The 25,647-nt window shown below is 41.5% G+C and overlaps 1 protein-coding gene, 1 long non-coding RNA gene and 1 other non-coding gene across 4 annotated transcripts; 2 read left to right on the top strand and 1 right to left on the bottom strand.

Annotated features, from left to right (window-relative positions):
• Positions 1-534: 534 nt before the first annotated feature.
• slc26a4 (solute carrier family 26 member 4) lies at positions 535-18,529 on the bottom strand. Of its 2 annotated transcripts, none has more exons than XM_042078945.1 (21): positions 18,071-18,529; positions 16,594-16,749; positions 16,055-16,194; positions 15,496-15,606; positions 14,100-14,272; positions 11,621-11,785; positions 9,640-9,792; positions 9,106-9,188; positions 8,354-8,501; positions 6,925-7,038; positions 6,713-6,790; positions 6,296-6,391; positions 5,128-5,234; positions 3,675-3,744; positions 3,410-3,502; positions 3,177-3,272; positions 2,643-2,852; positions 2,036-2,090; positions 1,794-1,939; positions 1,401-1,469; positions 535-1,308 (listed from the first exon to the last, which is right to left on the bottom strand). In XM_042078945.1, exons 1-21 carry the CDS (start codon positions 18,076-18,078, stop codon positions 1,285-1,287), a joined length of 2,295 nt encoding a protein of 764 aa, XP_041934879.1. In that variant the 5' UTR covers positions 18,079-18,529; the 3' UTR covers positions 535-1,284. The 2 variants fall into 2 exon arrangements, with proteins under 2 accessions (XP_041934879.1, XP_041934880.1); XM_042078946.1 differs by lacking the exon at positions 18,071-18,529 and adding an exon at positions 17,246-17,326.
• On the top strand, positions 5,563-6,899 carry LOC121697423. Its single transcript, XR_006026449.1, has 3 exons — positions 5,563-5,657; positions 6,323-6,361; positions 6,722-6,899. It is a non-coding gene; the product is annotated as an uncharacterized LOC121697423 (long non-coding RNA).
• trnaf-gaa lies at positions 10,750-10,822 on the top strand. Its single transcript has one exon. It is a non-coding gene; the product is annotated as a tRNA-Phe (tRNA).
• Positions 18,530-25,647: the final 7,118 nt, after the last annotated feature.

Here is a 25,647-nt window from a genome sequence, read left to right as displayed (position 1 = left end):
GTCCAGAGCGAAATTGGGAGATTCCAACAAGGAAATATCTGACTTCTGAGTTGCCTGGAATAAAGGTGCCACAGAGATCCTAGTTCCACCCCAACCTGAGGCAATTTTCCTGATCCCACTCCCGATCTCCCACTAGTTTACTGTTATCTGTTGTAAATAAAGGCAAAAGTCCCAAACATCAAGTCGAAAAAAGACAAACAGATCACATCACAGTAGATGCTGTGGTATACCTGAAAAAGTGAAGTTTATTTCTAGTTTCTTTTCAAGTTATAGTAAAAGGGAATAAAAAATACAATCATTTTGTCCAAAAAGATTTTGCATTTTTAAGACACATCTGTGCAAGTAACTGGCAACTATGCAGAGCCCAGAGCCATCTGTAACAAAGGTATTTTATTAGGTCTACAAATATATAGATTGTAACACAATGCAGCCTACACATTCAACACCGAGAATGATTATACACAGACATTATGATCAACAAATAACTCTACTACTTTGTCAGTCCTTGTTTACAATAAATAATGAGGGACAATGTAATCTTATAAGAAATGCCTGTCTTTTTATTTGATAAATCAAAGTGGTCCATGCAGTGAATCATGTTGTTTTGATCAGGATTTACATCCAGCCCTGATTCCAAGACTATCTACTAAAAACAGGCCAAGAATCTCTGAGACAAATCCGAGGGGTCATACAAAATCATTTGTGTCCTTCCAAATCTGTACCCCTCCACACATACACTCACACACACACATACACTAACAGAAGCACAACTACAACCACATGGCGTCTGGTAGGGTCAGGCAGGGCAGAAGAGGAAGAGGTCTATTTATGTGTCCGCCCGATGTGCTTCCACTACGCAGCGGGAGCTTCTAGGAAAGAAGCATCCGCTGGTGTTTTTGTTTTGTTTTGCGCCGACATTGTTTGTTTTCACATAACTCATTAGACAAACGCAAGCCAAACTCCAAATCTCCCTGGACACAAAGTGTGACCAAGTGTGACCAAGTTACTAAACAAAGTGTGTCTGATGTGACTCTATTTTCATAACATACAGTAGCTCAAAAAACATTGTGGGTCCTTAATCTGATAGCAGAGTAAAAAGGTCATAAATGGGAGAATCATCCTTCAAGCACATCAGTTTGAGAAAGACTGACATTGAACACACAGGACAGGAAAGTCCGCTCTTGAATATGAAGTGTCTTCCACTTTTCTCACTGGAAACAACAATGCACGTGGGGAGTGGCAAAAATAGCAGAAGGGTTCAGGACTGTCTCCATAGCCTCTTCTTTAGTTGGAGAGCTCATGGATGGCCTGAGAATGAACCGGAAACACAACAGTCAAGCGCCTGCCTTGCAGATTCACAAACTTTCTGGAGTAAACAAAAGAGATAAAGTGGTACCCACCCTTGGCTGGTTGTCATAGGTCTCTATCAGGTCCTCTTCCTCAGTGAAGGGCAAAGGTTCCTTGTTGTCCTGTATAAAATGAGCAATTGTCAGTTTCATAGCATCCAACATAAACCAATATACTGGAACAATGAAAATATTTATAATGTGTATAAAGTGCAATTTTATTTCTATTTTGAAGTTTAGAATTTCATCAATCCTTTTTGTCACATTGAACCTACCACACTATTTATTAATTTGTTAATTCTTCAAAGAATACTTAAGGATTTCTAAGCCATTTTATTCTCCACCAGTTGGGCTACAGTTTTGAATGACTTTTTGACATTTTTCATATGAATTATTCTTATTAATTATTGTTTCAGAAAACCCTGATTCCTGATAGAATCAAGTTACCTTGTCTATGATAGGATTTGCAGTGTCCTTACTGGCCTCTTCCAGTTTGATGAAGAGGATGGCATCATGCACTGAGAGGAAGAGCAGGTCTCTGGTCACGACATCATCAAAGAGCGCCAGACTCTCCATTCTCCTGATTAAGTCATCTGTACCCAAGGAACAAGGAACAAAATGTAATCAAGGGACATGCCATAAAATCTGGTACACAGAATGCAAGAGATATTGTTTTAACTATAAAATACCGTCACAGCCTGCAATGTAGACGGTGACACCTATTCGCAGGAATTCTTTAATGACCTGTGAAACAAATAGCAATGTTAAAACATCTTGTTAGTCATTATTGAGCATTAAGGCCTGCCATCACTAAATAATTGCACTCATACTGAAACGACCTTTGTTTGAGTAATATGTGTGGCTGTTTGCCTTTCTTGTTCAGGTTTCTTACAAGCACACTGTGATGTCTAGTTTGACAGTCTTCTGAGTGCACTACTGTTATCTTATCTGTGAAGGGATGACCTACAGTGTGTCAACTGGGGATATAAATTTGACTTCAAAGTATGCTGTATGTAATATCAATCTCAGACTGGCAATGATTATCCAAAAGATTATCCAAAAGAGAATTCAATTTATATATACTGTATACAGTACATAACTACACATAGTCTCTCAAGACCACATTTGGAATCACTGCCTTGCTGTGTCCTAATTGTTTTGTCTTAACAGCTTTAAGGATTTCACTGCAAGCACATACAAGAAGGAGACTCTTTCATGTTTTTGTACGTTCTATGCAAATTTTACAATTGTTGAATGATTTTTTTTTATTATCAGTAATGATTTGTTTGGTCTCACCAGTCGTAAGGACTTCACTGCCACCACGTCCATGAAGGCGACTGCAGAGAAGTCCAGCACTAGGCTGTGGATGAGAACTTGTGGGACCGACACACTGACAGGCAGGTCTGAAGTCCAGTCCACTCTCACATCCACCGACTCCACATCCCGAGGCTCACTTTCGAACGCCTCATTGTCCACACCCAGTGACACCACAGACACTATGCCATCCTACAGCAAGGCAGAGGAGAAGAAAACCTACTCAGTTTTGAAGACATTACATTCTCTTAACCATACATACATATTCATATGTAGCATGTACAAAGTGTACTATTCAATATGTAAAATGGATATTTAGCTTGTAATGTATGTAGTTGTTTATGGGACTTCTATATGTATATTACTCCCTCCTGTTTTTGTTTTGTTTTTGTCGTTTTTCCATAAAATATGTAATACAATGTTGTAACACCACTAAGCAGATATTTATCTACCATCTTTGAGTAAATAGACAGAAGGCTGCCTGGCAATATTTGATACTGATGTTGCACTAAGTACCTCTGAAGTCTTCAGTTTTCCTTTTTTAACGAGTTTGTGGATTTTCTTGAGTGCTTTGTTCCTCTTCTTAAACACTTTCACTGCATCAAAGCCCACCTGTTAATACCAAACATTAAGGCTGACACAGTGTATGTTTGTTTTAAGTGATGTTGTTCCAAATGTTTATTTTCAAAATGACTCTAACAGGAACCTTATCGTCATATCACTGTAGACACTATCTTCTCTTATCTCACCGTGTCTCTAAGACGTTCCTTGAAGTAGTCGATGTTGGCAAAATATATGGGTGAGTTGCACTTGAAAATCTTTATTCCAGGAACTTCTGCAATCTAAGAATAACTGATATTAGGAATTTTAGAATTTTGTAACATACACTGACTGGCACATGTACAACTAACTATTTACTCTGATTTGCAATGCATGGTGTACAAAGTGCGTCATTTCTGTGAGAAATGTCAACTCCACAGATACATTAGCTGTACAGAATATGTGATTTCTTACATTTTTATAGTCTTTCATGTTTCTGTAGATGTCAGAGCCAGGGATATTTCCCAGGGATGAACAGGAAGGACTGTGGAGACAATTAATTATAATGTATAATAATTTTAGCATTATATTCTATTGTATCAATATTTAAAGCAGAACTAAAGAAGGTTTGCTCTTAGGGTCCCACTACATTTATTAAGCGCAATAATAAATGAATTAAGAGTACGTCTTTACAACAAACTATGATAACACATAACTCTGATACAATATAGAGGGAATGCACTGGCAGCAGTCTATAGAAAGAGAGTTCAGAATTCGTGTAAGTAACCTTTCTATTTGTGCTCTACAGTCTATAATATAGCATCTCTTTACCATTTTGATTTCGGGGGTCGGGGGTTGTAGTGTTCCTACTCCGGCTTTGCAAATGACGATGTCCACAGACAAGATAGAATATGTTGCATGATTTTATGAAAGTACGATGTATTGCGACATCAGATGCAAGTCAAATTTGTAGTTTCTTATGTCTCATTCTATCGAATTACAGATCCGCTACCCGATCTGGCAAACTTGCATAGTGCGGTTATAGCCGATAGAGGGCCGCGAAACGAAGGCAGAAATGCTGTTCACCCTGTTATGAGTTGATGAACCACGATTTTAAAAACATTATTTTAAGGTACAAAAAACTTTTTGGTGTTGCTTTAAGGTAAAAAAAAAACATTTAGGGGGCCTTTAAGAAACAAAAGCACTTATGTCCTTTAACATTTTCAAAGCCATCATTATATAACATCGACAACTATATCAAGAGTTATTGAACGATTATGACCCCTATGTGCCACCATCACTAGGTGGTGATTCAACAGGCATCCAACAATCCTATTGGGATAATGCATGCACCAGCGATATTTTATGGATTTATTACCACAACGAAGGATGCTGATCTATTTTAGTCGGGCTTTATCTCAAGGTTTGCTCATAACACACATCACTCATATGTGTCACACAGCTGACTTGTCACCATTTATTACCACATTGGCACCATTTATCACCCTATCATTTACCAGTACCTACTGGATCGTCATTTGCAAAGAGCATATAACGCAATATAAGCAACATTCAAACAAACAACTTGGTGATGGAAAAATACTCTACCTCTACTCAATCACTACTGTACTCAAGGAGGTTAAAGAACGCTTTGAGTGCTTCTTAATTGGTCAAATTAAATGGTGCAATATAATTAATTAATGTACTGATTAGCACTGAGGTAAGTGTATGTAAAGCAAAGAGTATCTCTCCTTTTATTGCTAGTAAGATTATCAGTGATTGGATGATGCTTATAATTTAAGACGATAGACAAATTCACACAAAGTGCCAAAATACTAATAGAATAGATCCAGTTTTGTAAGTACATTGAAAACTGTAAATTCGTATGAATAAATATATCGATGTATGAAATGTATGTGTAGCTCACAACTGTGTTCTGATGACAACAGTGGCCATCTCAAAGACCAGGCCTGCCAATAATCCCACGTCCAGACCCAGGACGACACAGGCCAGACAGGTGGCTATCCAGATGTACTGTGGAAGACAGGCAAGCATTATACAGTCAATAAGTTCCACTGTGTCTTGCTTTGCCAACAGAAAACAACCAGGTAGAGGGATGCTGTGGCACGAGCAGCAGCTGTGTCCATGCCACATCTAGGTAAGTGTCCATGTGCCCAAATGCCCTCCCCAATCCCACCCCTCTCTCTCCCACTCACTTCCTGTCACTCATCACTTTCTGAATAAAAGTCAAAAGCCCAAAGGCATCCAATGTAGTTTCACACATTTTCATACTCTAGAGCTCCCCCTAGCATCACAAAATATTTATATTACTTCTCACAGCTTTTAAAGTCCTTCCCCCCTGTGCACGGTGCATCTACATTTGTTTTGTAGCTGAATGACTAGCAAAGACAATCTCCAAAGAGCTATATCTACTGACCAGTATTCTCTACTGACCAGGTAATGTTTCACGATTCTTGCCAGATGTCTTCGGCTTAGAAAGTTGAAAGGCAGGTTTTATGCATGTGTGGCGCTGCAAGCTATGGCTATATGCTGGGTGCACATGTCTCCTATTACAAGTTTGTTTACCATCAAAATGTCTTCGAGGCTGTTATATTACGGTAAAAACGTACACAGGGCTGCTTTAGAAAACTAAAATAATCAAGTATGACAAAGGTAAAGCAATTTGAGGTAGACGGGCAGATTTGAGGTACATGTAGATCTAGATAGGTACAATATAAGGTGCACACACCTTATATTGATTTAAGTGTAGTGTTATTTAGAACCATGCATTTTCTCACTGTATTTGTCCATGATGACCAAATGTTGCCAAAGAGAGATTCATAGATACCAAAAGCAAGTTTTCTTTCATGTAAGAAGGATTTAAAGTATTTAATACTATTTATGCTATTTCAATGAGGCACACAAGTCAATCCGTTCACTGATTCCAGAATGCATTCACATTAGTCCGTATACACATGAACAGCAATGCGATGAAATATTGAGATGTTCATATAACTTTTCTCTGAACTTGGTGGTATTTTTTGTGAGTGGTGAAAGTGGCATTTTGTCTTTGTTGTGCGCTGAATGGCACTCACACAGTCTGGCCTGTTCTGTCTCCACAGTGACGGAACTTCAGTGACCTGGAGGAACATTCCTTTCAGGTTAGCGATCACAATCCCCGCCAACACAGACTGGGATGCAGAGAGAGAGAAAGAGAAAGAGAGAGAGAGAGAGAGAGAGAGAGAGAGAGAGAGAGCAAAACAAGCTTGATTACAAGTAAGGACATGTACACATACTCTTTCTTTTTCTCTCCCATAAACAGAGAGAGAGAGAGAAGGAGAGAGAAGAAGAGGTCTCTCATCTAATGATACTCCCTTTGAAGATTACAGTACTGTAATTCATATGTTTCAGGTGGAATGTCACATCAAACCTGAGAAATGTCAAGTGACCCTCTCAGCATAGTGCCCTGTGTTATGATGGAGGAATAAGTCCCCACTCTGACCTTTGCTGACCTTTTGCAGTGGTTCCAGAAGGTTCCCTAGGGCCAGGATTACGACCATCACCAGGACCGCCGAGATGATGCCGGCCACCTGCACACCCAGAGACCAGCACAGAGGGTTAGATTTAGGATTCAGATTGCATTTGCGTGTGTGTGTGTGTGTGTGTGTGTGTGTGTGTGTGTGTGTGTGTGTGTGTGTGTGTGTGATTACGCGTTGGGCTTCACCTGGCTCTTCCCCCCAGTGCTCTCTTGCACTGCTGTGCGGGACAGCGCTGTGCTGGCCACGAAACTGGAGAGGAATCCACACAGGATGTTACTTACGCCGAACGCCAGCAGCTCCTGAAGAGACGAGACGAGACAAGACGAGACAAGAAAAGACATGACAAGAATGTTTTGAGATGTCCTGCTACTATTAGTTACTAGTATGTTTGTGTATACAAAGATGTAGTTTTTTATTGTTAACAAGATATTGTTTTTTCGGTATACTAACACTTTCTATGAACACAGTATTCATTATTACAGTCAAAAAGGATTATATACCATTCATAAAGCCTCTATTAAAGGAGAATTCCGGTGTGATATTGATCTAAAGTGTATTGAAACATGATACCGAGTGTGAACGTATGTCTCATAGCCCATCTCGGCTTGTCCCCTGCACTCCAAAATCTGGCGCTAGTTAGCCGATGCTACCAACAGCTTTTTCAATGGTGGTGCTTTGGCATCGGGCTAGCCATGCAAATAAATCACTGTTTTACACCATTTACGAGGCTCAATGTATCTCTTCACTTCATTGGTAGACTTCCGAGGGCCCTGACATTTAATACGAGACATTGAGAACTTTGAAAAAGCACTGGTAGTTTACTTACAAGACGATTTATACAGACAGTATCTTCACGAAGTTTAGCGTTTGCAGCCATCTTGAATTTAGTCACGATAAGTCGAGCGACGCGTAAGAATGAACAGGTATGATAAGGGATCAGATTCCAAAAATAATTCAGTGGAAATGCATGGATTCCAGAATCTGATCCCTTATCATACAAAGTTCTCAATGTCTCGTTTTAAATGTCAGGGCCCTCGGAAGTCTACCAATGAAGTGTGGAGATACATTGAGCCTCGTAAATGGTGTAAAACCGTGATTTATTTGAATGGCTAGCCCGATGCCGAAGCACCACCATTGAAAAAGCTGTTGGTAGCATCGGCTAACTAGCGCCAGATTTTGGAGTGCAGGGGACAAGCCGAGATGGGCTATGAGACATACGTTCACACTCGGTATTATGTTTCAATACACTTTAGGTCAATATCACACCGGAATTCTCCTTTAATTGTCATTAATTGTATATTACAAGTACAATTGTATATTAGCGCTTACACGGTAGCCAGTTAGGTAAAAACCAACTAAAAGGGTCATGATCCTTCCTGATCAACAGCGTTACACAGTGCAATATCAAGAAAACTGGGCATGCATTGACAATGTCAGACTTGTCTCCACTTTGTACCACTTGACAGTTCAGTTGTGACTTTTTGACTGCATCTCTGATGAACAGTGTTTAGGGTATGAGATGTAACAGGCAGGTCGGCATATTGATCTGGTGACATTTGTACATACAGTACCGACAAGGACAGTAATAACAGTGACACACTGTCTTGCTCATACCTGATTGCCATCAATGGTGTAGTCGTGTTTGGCAGCATAGACCTTGGCCACAGACACTGCCACTGCATACCCCACCACCGCAGTGGAGAAGCTGGACCCAAGAATGTCCAGGAACAGCTCTGTGTCTGGGGCCTGGGGCGCCACAAACCTGCATTGGGATTAGAGGACATATTGCAGGTCAATAGGGATCCACTACACACACTCACAGTGACCAATGGCTTTGCGCCCATTGGAGCTAGGCCACCCAAACTCCCCGTTGTCTTTGAATATGATATTTATTCCCCCCTATTGTGAACACCCACATGTATACCCCGAATAATGCCCCTCTGACAGTAACATAGATACTGTATGGACACTCAGAAACCCAGTAGAGCTCCATGTTTTGGTATTGCTGTCGGTGACTGGTATGCTTATGTTCCATTTCACCCCATGATACGGTATGTTTTGTGGTCACAGCTTTTGATATAAAGACAGAACCAGACAATTGTTTCCACATTCCACATTGTTTTTTTCTTTTTTTTTCTTGTTTGTTTTGTTTGGAGGTCAGCCTCTAAACTGTCGCTCAGTGTCATTGTTCTGCCGATTACATTTCAGGGTCTGCGGCTCGTCGCATGGCGTCTGCTGAGTAACTTAATGGGTGATGATAATAATAGTCTGGCAGTTAAAAAAGCCGCAGCCAGAAAGTCCTCTCCTTGTCCTCTGTCCGAACAGGAAGTGAGGAAATGCCACAGGAAGACAGGAAGTTCCCTCACCCCCGCGGGATACTGCGGACAATGCTGGCGCCGTAACGTGAATCCAGGTCCACTGCATAAGAAATCCCTACTGCAACCACTGTCTGAGAGGAAGAGAGAGAGGGAGGGAGAGAAAAGAAGTGCAAGAAAAGGAGTGAAATATAGGTGTTTATATGACAGTGAGTGATATGACATAGAGTTGGTGAAAGGAGGACGAGAGATTGACAGAGGGAACAGGAGAGAATGAGAGAAGTGTAGAAAAGTATGACAATAGAAAAGGAGAGAAAAAGAGAGAGAGAGAGAGAGAGAGTACATTAGAATGTGAGAAATGACCTGTATCCTCTTTCTCTCTTTATTCATTTGAATCATGACTGATTTATGCTTTTCAGTGAATGCGCCCAAGGAAGTAATTGAATAAACATAGCATTACATTACTTATCTCCCCTCCCAATGCTTGGAGACAATATGTTAACTACATCTGCCACCAGTCAGACTGGGCTACTCCACCGCACGATTAAAATACACCATTACAATAGAACTGTCTGCATGACTTACCACCAACACTTCAATGGGGATTGGCACGGGTATCTTGTGCTGGAATTTGGCGTTGACCTCTTTCACAGCCATCACTGTGGCAATGGTCAGCAAACCAGCCACAAGATCAGCGACATTTGTTAGATGAATGTTGGTGAAAACATCGATGAGTGTCTGTAGCGAGAAACCAAAACTGAAGGTTCATGGTTCAAACCCTGCTCTCTGTATAGAACATTGCGATAACTTTCATTGTTTTGGCACTATATAAAATGGAATTGAACACCTAACTACTAACCTAAACTGTAATTCATACTTTTACATCAAGAGTAGTTATTATCATGAACTATCTGTCAAAATAAGCCCCGCCCCCTGAAACGTCATAAATCACGTCATAACCACGCCTCCTTTTTATGCAAATTAGCCACGTGGTTGTCACATAGGCTGGACTATTCCATGATGCTGTGTAGCGACTGTCCATAGCAGGCTGTACAATATCCTTCCAAGAGTCCCTAAACATCACCCAATCTGCATCACAAAATGAAATGTGCGCCATGTCGTCTGAAAACGCCAAATCCGGAGATGTCAATGCGTATAGCTTCACACTGCGATCTTCCTTGTCAAAAACATAGCCTCCGATGCGCCCATCGTTCAACAACCATTGGTATTCCACGCCATCATTAGGTTTACTCAGAAAATTAACAAAAGTTTCAGGTCTCCTCCTTTGCGGTGCATAAGTCATTTCAGGATTCGATAGCTTAGCGCTAACAGGGGTGAGTGTAATCCGTCTCTTTGATTTTGCCGATTCAATCATGTCAGCCATGGTAAGTTCTGTTCAAAATCACTGCTAACAATGATAGCTATACATCACCCACAGCTTTTATAATCTCAATCCTAGAGACACGCCGGGGCAAAACACACCCACTACAAAAGGGTTTATAGATAACCAGGCGTCTGCATACAGACGTCACTACTCATAAACAGGTCTTTTACAATGTTATCAGCACTAGTGTACGTAGGTAGTAGGCAGACCCCCGACATGAAAGGGGTCTCAAACAACACACTCAGAGACATGCCTGGACAAAACACCACCCCTACAAAGTAGGATGCATTGCATACCATTGAAGCCCTGCAGCCGAAATAGTTCAGTTGGGAGAGCGTTAGATTGAAAATCTAAAGATCCCTGGTTCGAATCCGGGTTCCGGCAACTCCATTTTCTTTTTTTTTTTTGTATTTAGCCCCATTTACCACTAAACATATACAACTCTTACAAAGTTTATCTGATCCCCCATTATCCACAAAACACACATGGGGGTTTGGGGGCCAATATGGCCGCCCAGGGGTTTGACATCAGGCACATGACTGTCACATGACACTACATCCAATATGGATGCCAAGGGGGCGTGGCATTGTTTGACACCAGACACATGACTGTCACATGACTTTACATCCAATATGGCCGCCCAGGGGTTTGACACCAGTCAGATGACTGTCACATGACTCACAAAACAATAACAATAACAAACAACACGTGGCGACAACCACGTGGCTAATTTGCATAAAAAGGAGGCGTGGTTATGACGTGATTTATGACGTTTCAGGGGGCGGGGCTTATTTTGACAGATAGTTCATGATAATAACTACTATCAAGTCATTTTTGTTTTCATATGTATTAAAGGTAGATAAAAGGATACATACCTCTTCTCCAGTTAGCCTATAGCTAGCCTATGAGTATAACCCATAGACTGTATATATATATATATATATATATATATAGTCTATGGTATAACCCACTTCCAGTGAATTCTGCTAAGATAGGCTAATGGTGTGAAACTTGATCATGCACAGAGAGAAGAGAAGGGTGTATCATCTTATTTAACTCTGGAGTAGATGGAAAATAAGCTAATTTCTGGAAAAAAATCATATTTCATCACAAATAAATAGCTATGATCAAGCTATCTATATGGATATAAAGAATATCAACCGCTGTTTGAGAGTGACTTACTTTGAAAATGGAGAAGGGGCCGTTGTGGCTGCCGGTGGGGACGGAGAGGACAATCTTGATCTGCGAGACGAAAACGTGCAGCGCCGCTGCCGTGGTGAATCCCCCTACCAACGGGTCAGACAGGTACCGCACCAGGAAGCCCACCTGCAGCAACCCCATGGCCACCTGGGAAAAAACAATTGTGCCGATCAGCATGCAACGTACCTGTAAAATCTCCAGTTTAAGTGAGGCAGGTGGTGAGACTGTGTGTAATATTTGCCAGGAGTGACATCTATATATTCTTTAGCAGGTTCATGTTTATGCAGTGAAATGTAAGTTTATTTGAATTTTTGGTAACACTCCATAATACGGTGCCATAATAAATAGCAAGCTAGTAATTACCTAACCCTTTGTTAATATTTGTTAATTGTTACTAAAATATCTATTTGCCACAAGTTAATCGTTTTTTCATCATTAATTAAATATCAGTTGTTTGCATAAAATCTGTATGTTAATGTTTTAACAAATCTATTAACTAATATTGTATTAATATTAATATTAATAATAGTTAACTAAATGTATTTTTGGCACTAATTAACAGTTATTTCTTACATCATTTAAATGTTTATTTACAAACTATATGTTAATAGAAAAGTTAATGACTTTTGAAGGGACCCTTATAATAAAGTTGGTTAAGCTTAATTAATATATTAGTAGTATATAGCTATCAGTGTGGGGCCCCTTATAATAAAGTTGGTTAAGCTTAATTAATATATTAGTAATATATAACTATCAGTATGGGGGACCCTTATAATAAAGTTGGTTAAGCTTTTTTAATGTATTAGTAGGCTGATATATAATTTGTCAGACGGTGAAGGGACTGAGACCAAAACTGGCTTATCACATTTATTCCTTTAGGAAAAGATAAAACAAAACATGCCTTCAGGCACTGGCATACATAAAACAGCATCTGCACAAGCAAAATAAAAATAAGTAGTTGAATGGGCTATATTACATGCATGATTCCTATACCATCACTGTCAGCCCTACTAGCAAGGGAGACATGCGACATGGAATGTTCAGGTGCACAGGACGACAGTTAATTAATATTCTGAGACTCACTAAACATTCACAGACGTAGACCATACGGAGGTAATGCATAAACATAATGCTAAACTAAATGTACATTAATTTCCTAGACTGAATTGCAGTTTCCATGCACACTAAGCTAAACTAGCCTACACTAAATGCCTACACTAAATGCATGGAAAGACTCAGTGTGTATGAACTCGTGGGGTAACACTTTATTTTAATGTGTCGCTGTTACAGTGTACCTACCTAATTAGGTACAGTGGTACAACCTGTGTAACAACATGTACTATAAGGTACTATCATTGTACTTGCATTATGTATTTGTGGGTACCTACATTTAGTTGTTACATTGTAATACTGAGTGCTTTTACAAAACTTTGCCAATTTGCCTAAATTTTCATCAGAGGCAAAGAGCTGACCTGAGACCTGCTGGATGGGGTAAATCTGGTCATGATAGATTTGATATACAAACCATTCTTAGCTCCAGTCAAGGCCTCATTGTCTTCAGTGTACATGTAACAGCTGTGCTGCTACAACCTTGTTACTCTTTGATACAGTGGAATAAACCTATTGAAGTGGGAAGTGCTTTATACAGTCAACCTACCCAATGCAAAGCATACCGCTTCTGATCGGCTATGGCAACAATACAAGGACAAAACGCAGCAGAGCTGCAGTATACCATTTCTCCAAAGGGGGCTTTAAAACACCAATCTCAATAAAGATGCTTAATTACGACGAAAATCACATACAAACCAAATAGCAACCAAATAGTATTTCCAAAGGCAAAGAGTACACTACTTTGAAACACTAGACAGAGGGTCACCAATTACAGGACAGCCAACCACAAAGGTATCCAATAAGGATGAAGTGGAAGAAGAGGAGCGCAAACTCTCACACAACCAACCACTGGCAGTAGGGTGCCTTATACACCCCACAAGACCCTAAAGCCATAAACCATAAATTCCATAATAGATTTGTTAAAACATGCAGATTTTGTGCTAACAACTAATATTTAATTAATGATGAAAAAACTTGTGCCAAATAGATATTTTAGTAACAATTAACAAATATTAACAAAGGGTTAGGTAATTACTAGTTTGCTATTTATTATGGCACCTCATTATGGAGTGTTACCGAATTTTTAATTTAAACCTGCAAAAAGTTATTCCTCAATTATAAATGTTCAGAAATAATTACTTAAAATGCAATACTGGCTAGGCTACACTGTGTAAAAACTATGAAACTGTATACATTTTTCAAAGCTCCTATAATTTTTCCCCGGGTAGTTTCATTACATTGTGTTTATTACTGTAAATCTTTCCCTCAACACAATCCAAGCATGCACTCTTCACACCCCCACTATGACAATAGTGTTCAAATAATCAGTACCACTGAAATCAAACTTAACCTGAAAGAGGCCAACCATCACGGTCATCGTGGAGGCCACCATGATCCTCCTGACCTCCAGGTCCTCCTCCGTGCCATTAGGCTGTGTGACATTCTCAGCCAGGACAGGTGGACTGCTGGGCACCTGACTCAACACCACTGACCCCACCATCAGACACGTCACAGGGAAGGGACCTGCAGAAAGGGACAAAAGCCTGTGTCCACTAGCATTGGGTCTGAAAAAGATCCATGAAGCAACCTTTTTGGGCAATGTCGCTGGGCAAACACATTTCCGTTTCCTAGTAATCTGATTGGCTGATCACAGCATGTTATCCACATACAAAGTTGTGGTCCAATATCATTGAGAAAGAGCCCCAACAACATTGGTCATAAATATTGCCCTTAATTTGCCTCACTGTAAAGTAAAAGTTCAACTCATGCTGTTGGTTCTTAGGTTTGCATTTCCCTTTGCACAGTGCACTCTTATATCTGTTGGGATATCTGTTGGGGTGTGTGTGTGTGTGTGTGTGTGTGTGTGTGTGTGTGTGTGTGTGTGTGTGTGTGTGTGTGTGTGAGTGTGTGTGTGTGTGTGTGTGAGAGAAAGAGAGTGTGCATGTGTGAGTGTGTATGTGTGTGTGTGTGTGTGTGTGTGTGTGTGTGTGTGTGAGAGAGAGAGAAATAGTGTGTGTGTGTTTGTTTGTGTGTGTGTGTGTGTGTGAGAGAGAGAGAGTGTGTGTGTGTGTGTGAGAGAGAGAGAGATAGTGTGTGTGTGTGTGTGTGTGTGTGTGTGTGTGTGTGTGTGTGTGTGTGTGTGTGAGATAAAGAGTTTGTGCGCAGAGATAGTGTGTGTAGTGTGTGTGTTTGTGTAGTGTGTGTGTGTGTGTGTGTGTGTGTGTGTGTGTGAGAGTGAGTGTGAGATAGAGAGAGAGGGAGATAAATAGAGAGTGTAGTGTGTGTGTGTGTGTGTGTGTGTGTGTGTGTGTGTGTGTGTGTGTGTGTGTGTGTGTGTGTGTGTGTGTGAGTGAGTGTGAGATAGAGAGAGAGGGAGATAAATAGAGAGTCTGGGTATATGAGTGGGTGGCTGTGAAAGATTGTGTTTTGAAGGTGGGACTTTCTTTCCAAAATCACCTCGCCTCAACCGGAACTCTCCCACAGCTGCAGGCATGTGTGTGTGTGTGTGTGTGTGTGTGTGTGTGTGTGTGTGTGTGAGAGAGAGAGAGAGAGAGAGAGAGAGAGAGAGAGAGTGTGTGTTTGTGTGTGTGTGTGTGTGTGTGTGTGTGTGTGTGTGTGTGAGAGAGAGAGAGAGAGAGAGAGTGAGAGAGAGAAAGAGAGTGTGTATGTTTGTGTGTGTGTGTGTGTGTGTGTGGGGGGGGGGGGTCTTGGGTGTGTAAGCTGTGTGTAAGTGTTTGTAAGCTTACCTACAGAGATATGCCTGGATGTACCAAGCAGAAAGTAAGTGAGAATCGGGAAGAAAGCAGAGTAGAGTCCATACACTGGAGCCACTGACACCAGCAGTGCATATGCCATACCTGTGACACACCAACAGGGGGCCTCAGTCAACACAGAATGAAATATATCCTTTCACCACACACACACACAGACAGGCAAAGTATAATTTCCAACCGCATATCATCATGAATGTAATTTTACTCAGGTCAACAAATATTGGTAGCCTAAATATTTGAGTTTGACTTTAATCCAAAGTTATAAATTATCAAGCACAATCTACACAGCAAATATTGTGACAATTTGAATACATTTTGAAAGAACATGGACTTTTACTATTGGGTAAGACTTAATTACACCAGCTCCAGACTCCAATGTCATTCACATGCTTTTTACAGTGGTAACTGGTTCTATCTGAGCAGGGCACTTAACACCAAGTTGCTCCAGGGCGACTGTCCCTGGACTTGGTCTCGATAAGTCACTTTTGATAAAAAACCATCAGGTAATCACATAAAAAAAATATGAACTTACCCTGTAAACTGCAAACTAATCCCGTGCTTACTCCAGAGATGACATCACTGAGGAGCCATTCTTTGATTGGATATCTTGAGACCCAGTCTATAATTGGTAAACACTTTTTTAGCATCCGCAGAGAGCCCTTGCTTGAACATCTGCAAGACACAGACCCTTTAGAGATCCTGCAGTACTTCACTTTTGGTGAAAGTAAATATTATTTACAGTAAATATTATTCATATTATTAGTAATGCTGAGACATTGAAGTAATATCAAAGTAATGTCAATGTAATGTTGCCAAGATATTGAAGTAACATTACAGTAGGCCCAATTTCTTTAGGTGATGATGAAGAAATGCAAAAATAAGAAACTACACTATGTTTAATTATGATAGCAATATTAATGTAATCTTACAATATAAAGTGATGTGATAGTAATGTTGATGTAATGATGTAATGATGTAATAGTTGGAGTAATGTACTGTAAAGTTATGGTAATGTTGATGTAAAGTTGAAGTTGTACTGTGGGGATACTGAGGAAAAGCTGCAGGACTCACCCACAGGATTTGTGGAGCCTCGCCGACAGGCTGTCCTCCTCCAGGCGCTCCTGGCGTTCTCCGTCCACCTCAAAGCTCGGAGTGGAGTAGATCGGCCGCGAGATGGAGTACCGCTTCTCTGGTAGGTCAGGATCCATGACAGACTCCTGATTCATACTACATAAAAAAGACAGAATGCATACTTTAAGACCACAAAATGGTTCCATATTCAAGACAAACATATAGTGGCAGCCTACCAAATAAATGTGTGAACTTATAAATTATTTTGTGTTGTTTTTAATTCTGTGATGTCTTCCATTTCTGATAAAAAATAAAAAATAAAACATCACAATTTAATGGCTGTTGCAGAGAGCTTGCAATCCTTATCCTTACACAGTCTGTGTGTGTGTGTGTGTGTGTGTGGCGTTGGTGGTGTGGAGGTGGCGTCAAAACTTTTTTTTAATCATGCTTTGGTGTTAACTGCTCTGATATCTTACCCATACGTGTTATTTTTCAAACATGACGTTTGAACAACGTTTGTCCAAATATGTCAGGTCATATATTAGCCCACTTATCACTTATCAACTTATCATTATCATCCTTCAAACATATCTGTATCAGCCACTGAAAAAATTCAGCTAAATATTTTTAGACCAGAAATATTTTCACTTACCAACAGTTGTCATGGCAAAGAAAGGTAAAAAGTTACTTTCTTGTCACACATTGTTATCGAAATGTAAGACCACATCATAGAATAAAGCCTTGATATACAGTTATTGATTTATTTGTTGAAAAAGAAGGCATGTAGGCATCCTCTTTGTCTGTGCCACAGTAAGTGGCATGTGTTTAAGTTTTTCTATGTGTGTATACTCTCCTACTCTACTAGCAGTCAAGGACAGCTGTAGCAAAACACTCATACACACACACACACACACACGCACACACACACACACACACACACACACACACACACACACAGAGACTCACATGGACATGTAGTCATCTGAACAAATACTGCCCTGAAGGACAAATAACACTTTCATCTCTTATCTGCTGTCCTACTCTCTCTACCCTTCTCCTTCCTGCTAATCTACTCACTTGCTAGGAGGCATCACCCTGGTGCTAATCACATTTCACTTTCCTTTTTCTCTTTTCAGTACTTTACTTTCTTTTCTCTCATAGCTACTCGGATCAGCGCTTTTTCATTTGGCTGTTTCCGTAATAATGTGCGGAAAAATCTCAGTGGCATAAAATTTCAGATAAGAATTGATGTTTTTTGGGTTTGGAACAGAGAAGCTTAAGTTTAAGCTTAAGATTATGTTTACATGGAAATTTGAATGCAAACTCTTGCAGATATATTATTCACTGATTTACATCGGCTTACAGGTAACCAGGGAGTGTTTATCATTTACTGTTTAAACCTGTCATCATCTGTAATCAACATCATATAATTACATTAAAGTTGGTAAAAATGGAAAAGTAGTGATAAATAACTTACTTGTTCATTAAAGCAAGTGTTATCCTTTTACAATAGTCTTCTTAAACAAGGTGATGTCAAATGTAGACAGTTGGAAACTGATTGTACATGTTCACAACTTCAATAAAGAGCTTGGTGTCAAAGTACATCCTCTCAGTTTCATCGGAGTTTTGTCCTCCCCCACTCCGACTCCCTCAGTAGAAAAGAAGTTCCAGGTATGTTGATATTTATGGATCCATTCTTCCTCTCACTTAGTCATCCACTCCAGCTCTTTCAGTGTAACAACGTTCCGGTACCTCAGTTCCTCAGTACTGCTGGCTCTTGTTCTTGTCCATTGCATGTTGATATGGATGTGTCCTCTCTCTTTCATGCATACACACACACACACACACACACACACGCACGCACACACACACACACACACACACACACACAGACAATCTTTCTCTGAGAGCACGTCAGGTCGTGCACTTGTGCTTTGGTGGTGGTGGTGGTTATAATGGGGGGAGGTCTGTATGTGTGTGAGTGTGTGTGTGTGTGTGTGTGTGTGTGTGTGTGTGTGTGTGTGTGTGTGTGTGTGTGTGTGTGTGTGTGTGTGTGTGTGTGTGTGTGTGTGTTTGTGTGTGTGTTGTGTGGCAGAGGAAAAAGGAGGTAGTACAGGAGTGACATCAGACATTCTATACTCAGACCCTGCCAAAGGTGAACTCCCTTCATATTGTATAAAAGAGTGTGTGTGTGTGTGTGTGAATGTGTGTGTGTGTGTGTGTGTGTGTGTGTTGGGGGGGGGGGGGGGGGTTGGGGTCAGGGTGTAAGTGTGAAAGAAAGGAAGGAAGACCATGTCTACTGTTTGTGTACGTGTGTCCATCCATGTGTGTGTGTGGTGTGTGTGTGTGTGTGTGGATCTGGACATGTGTTAGAGTGCATATCATGATGTGTCTTTATGTGTGTGTGAGAGAGAGAGATAACCAACCTCGGTAACACTTTATTTTAATGTGTCACTGTTACAGTGTACCTACCTAATTAGGTACAGTGGTACAACCTGTGTAACAACATGTACTATCAGGTACTATCATTGTACTTGCATTATGTATTTGTGGGTACCTACATATAGTTGTTACATTGTAATACTGAGTGCTTTTACAAAACTTTGCCAATTTGCCTACATTTTCATCAGAGGCAAAGAGCTGACCTGAGACCTGCTGGATGGGGTAAATCTGGTCATTATAGATTTGATATACAAACCATTCTTAGCTCCAGTCAAGGCCTCATTGTCTTCAGTGTACATGTAACAGCTGTGCTTCTACAACCTTGTTACTCTTTGATACAGTGGAATAAACCTATTAAGTGTACCTAATTACCTAATTAGGTAGGTACACTGTAACAGCGACACATTAAAATAAAGTGTTACCCAAACCTCTTGATGAGCATACATGTACATTATTTTTTGTTGAAGTTCCATAGGGCTCTGGGACACATATGCAGATGAACACCATGTCTTTATAGAATGAGCATGCTCTTTGATGTTCACAGAGTGTTCAGGACTGTGTGTGCTGCTCCTGTGAAAGAAACACCTTTATTCCTGACACTGTCGCACATTATCTCTGTTGTGTTCTCCCCCTCAGATCTTCAGTCTTTGTTACATGTAAAAGATGTCCAAAGCAAAAAGTAAATGTTTTTGAAAGGCTGTTTGTAATTTTTTCTCTGTTTTGTGCTTTGTTTTGTTTTGTCCCTCTTTTTTGTGCTTTGGTGGTGGTGGTGGTTATAATGGGGGGATGTCTGTATGTGTGTGTGCATGCGTGCGTGCGTGCGTGCGTGCGTGCGTGTGTGCGTGTGTGCGTGCGTGCGTGCATGCGTGTGTGTGTGTAAGGAACCTAATTCCCAGGCTGATGATAATCCTTTCAATCATATATGGACTCTTGATCAGCTACTAAGTGTGGGCCTATAGTGGGCCTATTGTCACATGCTTGTCACATGTCCACAGGAACAGTTAACTATAGGGACAGGAAATGTAATCAAATGTATACCGAAAGTGTGCCGATTTTTCATAGAAAAGGCATTATATCACACTATTATGTCTATAGTGTAAACAACACCACCCTACAATACAACAGCAACCACAAATGTTACAAAAAGTGATGTTGTTTGTCTGTTTGTTTGTTTGTTTATTGTTGTATTATTTAATTTTATAATTCTTTATTTAATTAATTGATTAATTACACAACAGATTGTCCTGCAAGTCTACTGCCATACTTCCAATGCCATTAATTGCCTTTCCATTGGACCAGCAATTGGTCTCCTTTGCTCAGTGGTATTGTTAAGGTCACTAAATGAAGTGAACCTATTTTACCTGGTCCCTATGCTCCAAAGGCCTTATATTCATAAGGCCCTATGTTCCCAGTGTCCTATATATCCTGGAACCTATGCTCATTCGGGTACCTATGCGCTTTATAAAGCTGGAGGACCCTGGAAACATACAATGCTTGACCTGGGGAACACAGGACACCTGTCCATGATCCCATCACATATAAACCTGAGGAGCGGAGCCTGCTCTGACCTCAGTTATTGGCCTAATCTAGTGTCAGAGGGGTGTGATGTCCACCATATTGCTAAATTTGATTAATTTTACCACTGGAAATGCATACAACAGCATTACCATATGAGCCTGTCTGGCATCAAACACACAAGTGGAGAGGTGTGTTTTGGTGAGTGCTGTTAAACATATTTTCATCACAGCATGCAACTAAGTAACTTGCCATCTTCATAAGGCCCTATATTCCCAGTGTCCTACAGTATGTATCCTGGGACCTATGGTCATTCGGGTACCTATTATGTGCTTTATAAAGCTGGAGGACCCTGGAAACATACAATGCTTGACCTGGGGAACACAGGACCCCTGTCCATAATCCTATTACATATAAACCTGAGGAGCATAGGAGCCTGCTCTGACCTCAGTTATTGGCCTAATCTAGTTTCAGAGGGGTGTGATATCCACTATATTGCTAAATTTGATTAATTTTACCACTAAATTAAGTAAGGTTCTAAATGCATAATAGGAAACATTCTGTAATTTGGACATACAATAGTGTGAGAGCAGATTTTTGAGACACTTGATCTTTATTTTTGATCACATGAAGCTTTGCTTCTGGTTCGTCTGACTGGTCCCTGTGGCAGAGGCCCTTTACTGTACATAAGTGGAGGGGTATTGTTGGGAAAAGGGGTGGGGAATACATTTTCTGGTAAGGTTGTTCATATCTACTGCAAGTCTCTGCATAAATTCAGCCAATATGCCTTCAACAGGCTGACTGGCAAGTTGATTATACCCCCACCACCTTGTTTATATGTGACATATGTAATATAATAGTTAATAAGTATAATGATTTACTGTTTTTGAGGTGTGATTGTAAAATCTGGGCAGTCAGTTAAATCTGATATGTGCAGGAAGTGACTGAAAGTGAAATTAAAATAAAGAACAGCATAGAAAATCAGCTATTACAATAGCTATGTATAATAGTGTGGTATAATGGATTTTCTATGTAAAAATTGGCACACTTAGAATATAATAGAGAATTTCAGAGGCCATGTTGAGAAATGCCATGTGATACAAATTTAAAAGTAAAGAACAGACCTGGGACAATGTCCCCATATCATCTCTGAATGGAATTTAGTGGAAATTAGATGATTGTACGATGAAATGTGTGAAAATCCCTAAAATCGGACTATGTTGTTTCCCAACGGTCACAATTGTGACCGTCATCATGTTCACTCATGCTATGAGAACGCTGAACAAAGTTCATATATTTCAATTGCATCCCTCCATACTAGACACCTTAAAGATGATGTGTACCAAAAATCTTTGTCCTATGTTTACATAAACATACTTTTCTAAGCTTTAGTTTGGGAGCTTTTGGGTGGACATTTTCTGGTCAGGGTGCAACCAAAACATAAGCAGCTCTGGCCATGTGACAAATTACACTACACATTTGGCACTGCACATATTTAACTGAGACCCTTTCAGGTTTCTATTATTGGGAGAAATGTATTGATAATTCATCCAGTAACAGTTTTAAAGGCACAGGAGCAAGATTTTTTTGTACGGTCACAATTGTGACCGTTGGGATTAAACGGGTTAATTGAAATGCATATCTCTGAACATTGGTGCCACCTAGAGGGTATTTGAATTTATGTCCAGATTTAAAGCTGTTCAAGAAATGTGTGATGTCAAGTGATGCCATGAAAAAAATCTAGCGGGAGTTCAAGGGTGTCACCTCCAGGAAAATTTTGTGAATACTGTTGAGTAAATGCGCGATTTCTGCACACTTTCCATCAGCAAATATGGCCTACACTATGCCTAAAACACGCATGCATGATCTGTTACCTCACCTATTATCCAGACATCTGCAGGAAAACATTTACCTCACAAGGGAAATGGACATGGCCATAGGTTGCCAAAAAACACTTTGCTATGTTTATATAAACAGAAATGACATTTCGTGTGGACATCATAGTGTTGAAAATATTGTAACAACTGCAAAGTTGTCTTTGAATGGTCTTTATTGGTTACGCACCAAAACACACGAACGTCATCACATAGGCAACACAAGGGAGGTCAATTAAACAAGCACGATACACAAACAGGGTAGTCACATACAATACACGGGGTAAACACATGAGGTACAACATAAAGAAAGACTATACCAGCTAACACATACATGACAAGGTAAACGCAATTACTCATACTAAAACCAACATCAACATTACACACACACACATACACTGCACAGCATTATGGGAGTTCAGTCATGAACCAGCTAGGCTCAGTTCACTACACAGCCCCCCGAGACATAGTCTATGTCCCTTTGACTCAAGTCTTACCCTATGTCAGTCCATGAGCCTGGCTGGGACGCGACACTGGCGTTGTGGGCGCCCCGCTGTCGCGGCGGTGACTTCCGGGGACGGCTGCACAGTGACCGGTGTTAGAGCCACAGCTCCATTGTCGTCAAGGTCCACAGAAGCAGTGTCCAAGTCTCCACGACCCTCAGCTGAGGCCAGGGGTCGATACGGGGCCAGTCGATCACGGTGGAGAGCCACAACTCTCTGACGCTTAATCAGTCTCACACGATAGACTACGTCAGACATTAACAGCTTCTCTAAGACATCGCACGGCCCGACCCACTGGCTAGTGAGTTTCGGGGAAATGCCTTTCTTTCTCTCCGGGCAGTACACCCAAACTTTATCGCCGGTTTGGAACTCCTGGCCGCGACAGCGCGTATCGTAAGCTCGCTTTTGACGTATTCCAGCTTCACTCATAGCCTGCCTGGCCAACTCGTGTACTCCTTTCAGTCTCTCGCGTAGCTGCTTGTAGTATTCCAGCCCTGGCTTACCTCCAATCTCCGCTTCCGGAGGCGAACCGAACACCAAGTCCACCGGCGTGCGTAGCTCTCGCCCGAACATCAGAGCTGCCGGTGTGCATTTCGTTGTGCGATATGCCCAGAGCACCAGGGGCAAGTGTAAATGTAACGGGAAGCAGGTTATAACTGTTGACCCTTGAGGCACACACACACAACGTTGAAGGATTTTTTATAAAAACAGTTTTATTAAATTATCTTAAAAATGGAGCGGTTCAGATACGACACAAACAGTTCACGACACAAAAATACATTACCAGTTGTCAGCAATTAAAAGTATAGGACCAGTGTGAAAGAGCTGGAGGGCCACAGATTAAATCAATAGCCTATGTGAAGTTCACTACCCAATTGTAGTATAAGACCAGTATGAAAGAACTGACGGGCCACAGAACAATTCAATAGCCCATGTAACCAGTATGGAAGCACTGAAACTACAAAACAAATCAATAGCCTAGTATATGTAAATACCATATTCTGGCGCCCTCTAGAGGAGGGAGATCTCAGGCTATAATGCTCTACACAATGTGGGTATGCCTGACGGTGTGACGGCATATACCACAGCACACAATTATCAATCCTCACGGCAAACGTAAAGGGCCATACAAGCCAACAGTATCACGGTGAATCATAAGAGCACTGAACACCACGGCAACACAGCAAATTTAAGCTACGGCGACACTCAGACAAAACGGGCAATAGGCCCACAGAGACATAGAGCACTTAACAGCAATAAGACAATCACCAGATTTAGGATCACATAGCAGGCCTATCTAGCACCATGGGCAGCCGGACATAATAATAAGGCTAGACAACTGGTAGTATTTAGCTCGTACAAGGAAAAGGCTAATAAGGGCTATAGAGGAACAGTCCATGCACCACTCACGACCCAGCGATTTACTCCTCCACGTAGTAGCTGCTAGCACTCGAAGCTAGCTAGCCTACTCAATGGTCGCCGCGGTGAACAGTCCAGACCCGACACTCCCAGTAGTCCTCTCCTTATGGCACGCACTCGCTTTCACGACCCACACGCCTCTTCGTAGACACGAGCAGAGCTGCGGAAGGGGGGGAACAGTGATCAGCAATCACACTGACACGAAATTTAGGCCACTCGCACAAATAGTGGTAGGCTACGATATGAGTACTTCCCTTTAGTGCAATACATAGAGTGCATTGTAGGCCTCTCTTTCGCCGTCTTCCTCCGCTCGATTCAGCTGTCTCCGGAACTGCAGGGGAAAGGGGTAGAAATCAACGTCCACAACAGCCGCGATGACAGCCCTCTCACTCATAGAACGATGGTCAAGTTACTTCCCTTAACGTGGATATATTGAGTGCGTTGTATTCCGGTCTGAACGCCGCTCTGCTAGAACGATATATAGCCTCTCCCCAGGTGCGTTGTGCGTTGCGTCTTCCGAGCCCCCTTTACTTCTCCGGACTTCGGTGGTAGTCCTTGCGGGTGCCTACTGCCACCAAGAATCACACAGTCAAAGGCCGCCATTGGCATTTTAAATCTCTCAACCACCAACTGCGCAGGTCTGCCATTGAGGGGCGATTGAATGCACCTGTAGAAGAGCACACAAACCACATACACACCACAACGTAATCATACACTATTAACCAGCCCCACCCCCTACCATCAGTCAATGTTCCTGATAACACAAATCCCAATCCATTTGTCGGCGGTCGGCCAATATGGCCAGCTGCACTGCTAGCATCCGATTAAACCGTTCCACTAGCCCGTCGCTTTCTGGATGCAGAGGTGTCGTTCTCGTTTTCCGGATGCCCATGCGCTGGCAAACCTCAGCAAACACCTCCGCCTCGAAATTCCGCCCTTGGTCGCTGTGGAGCTCTTCCGGTGCCCCGAACCGGCAGAACATCTCCTTGACCAGTCTGTCCGCTGTCGTCTGGGCGCTCTGATCTGGCACTGCATACGCCTCCGGCCACTTAGTGAAATAGTCCATGGCTACGAGCACGTAGCGATTTCCCCGCTCTGTGACTGGCAGTGGGCCCATGATATCGACGACTACCCGTTCCATGGGAGCCCCGACTGCGTATTGCTGCAGCGAAGCGTGCGAGCGTCGCGTGGGGCCCTTCTTCGCTGTGCAGGCGTCACAGCAGTGAACATGCAATTCAACGTCCAGCCTGCATCCCGGCCAATAGAAGTGGCTTCTCAGCCGACGAAGAGTTTTTGCAATG

The sequence above is a fragment of the Alosa sapidissima genome, chromosome 22 (assembly GCF_018492685.1).
Source record: "Alosa sapidissima isolate fAloSap1 chromosome 22, fAloSap1.pri, whole genome shotgun sequence".
In the NCBI taxonomy this organism is placed as follows: domain Eukaryota; kingdom Metazoa; phylum Chordata; class Actinopteri; order Clupeiformes; family Clupeidae; genus Alosa; species Alosa sapidissima.
Note: the sequence above shows the minus strand (reverse complement) of the source record. Positions and strands in the feature narration are given on the sequence as shown.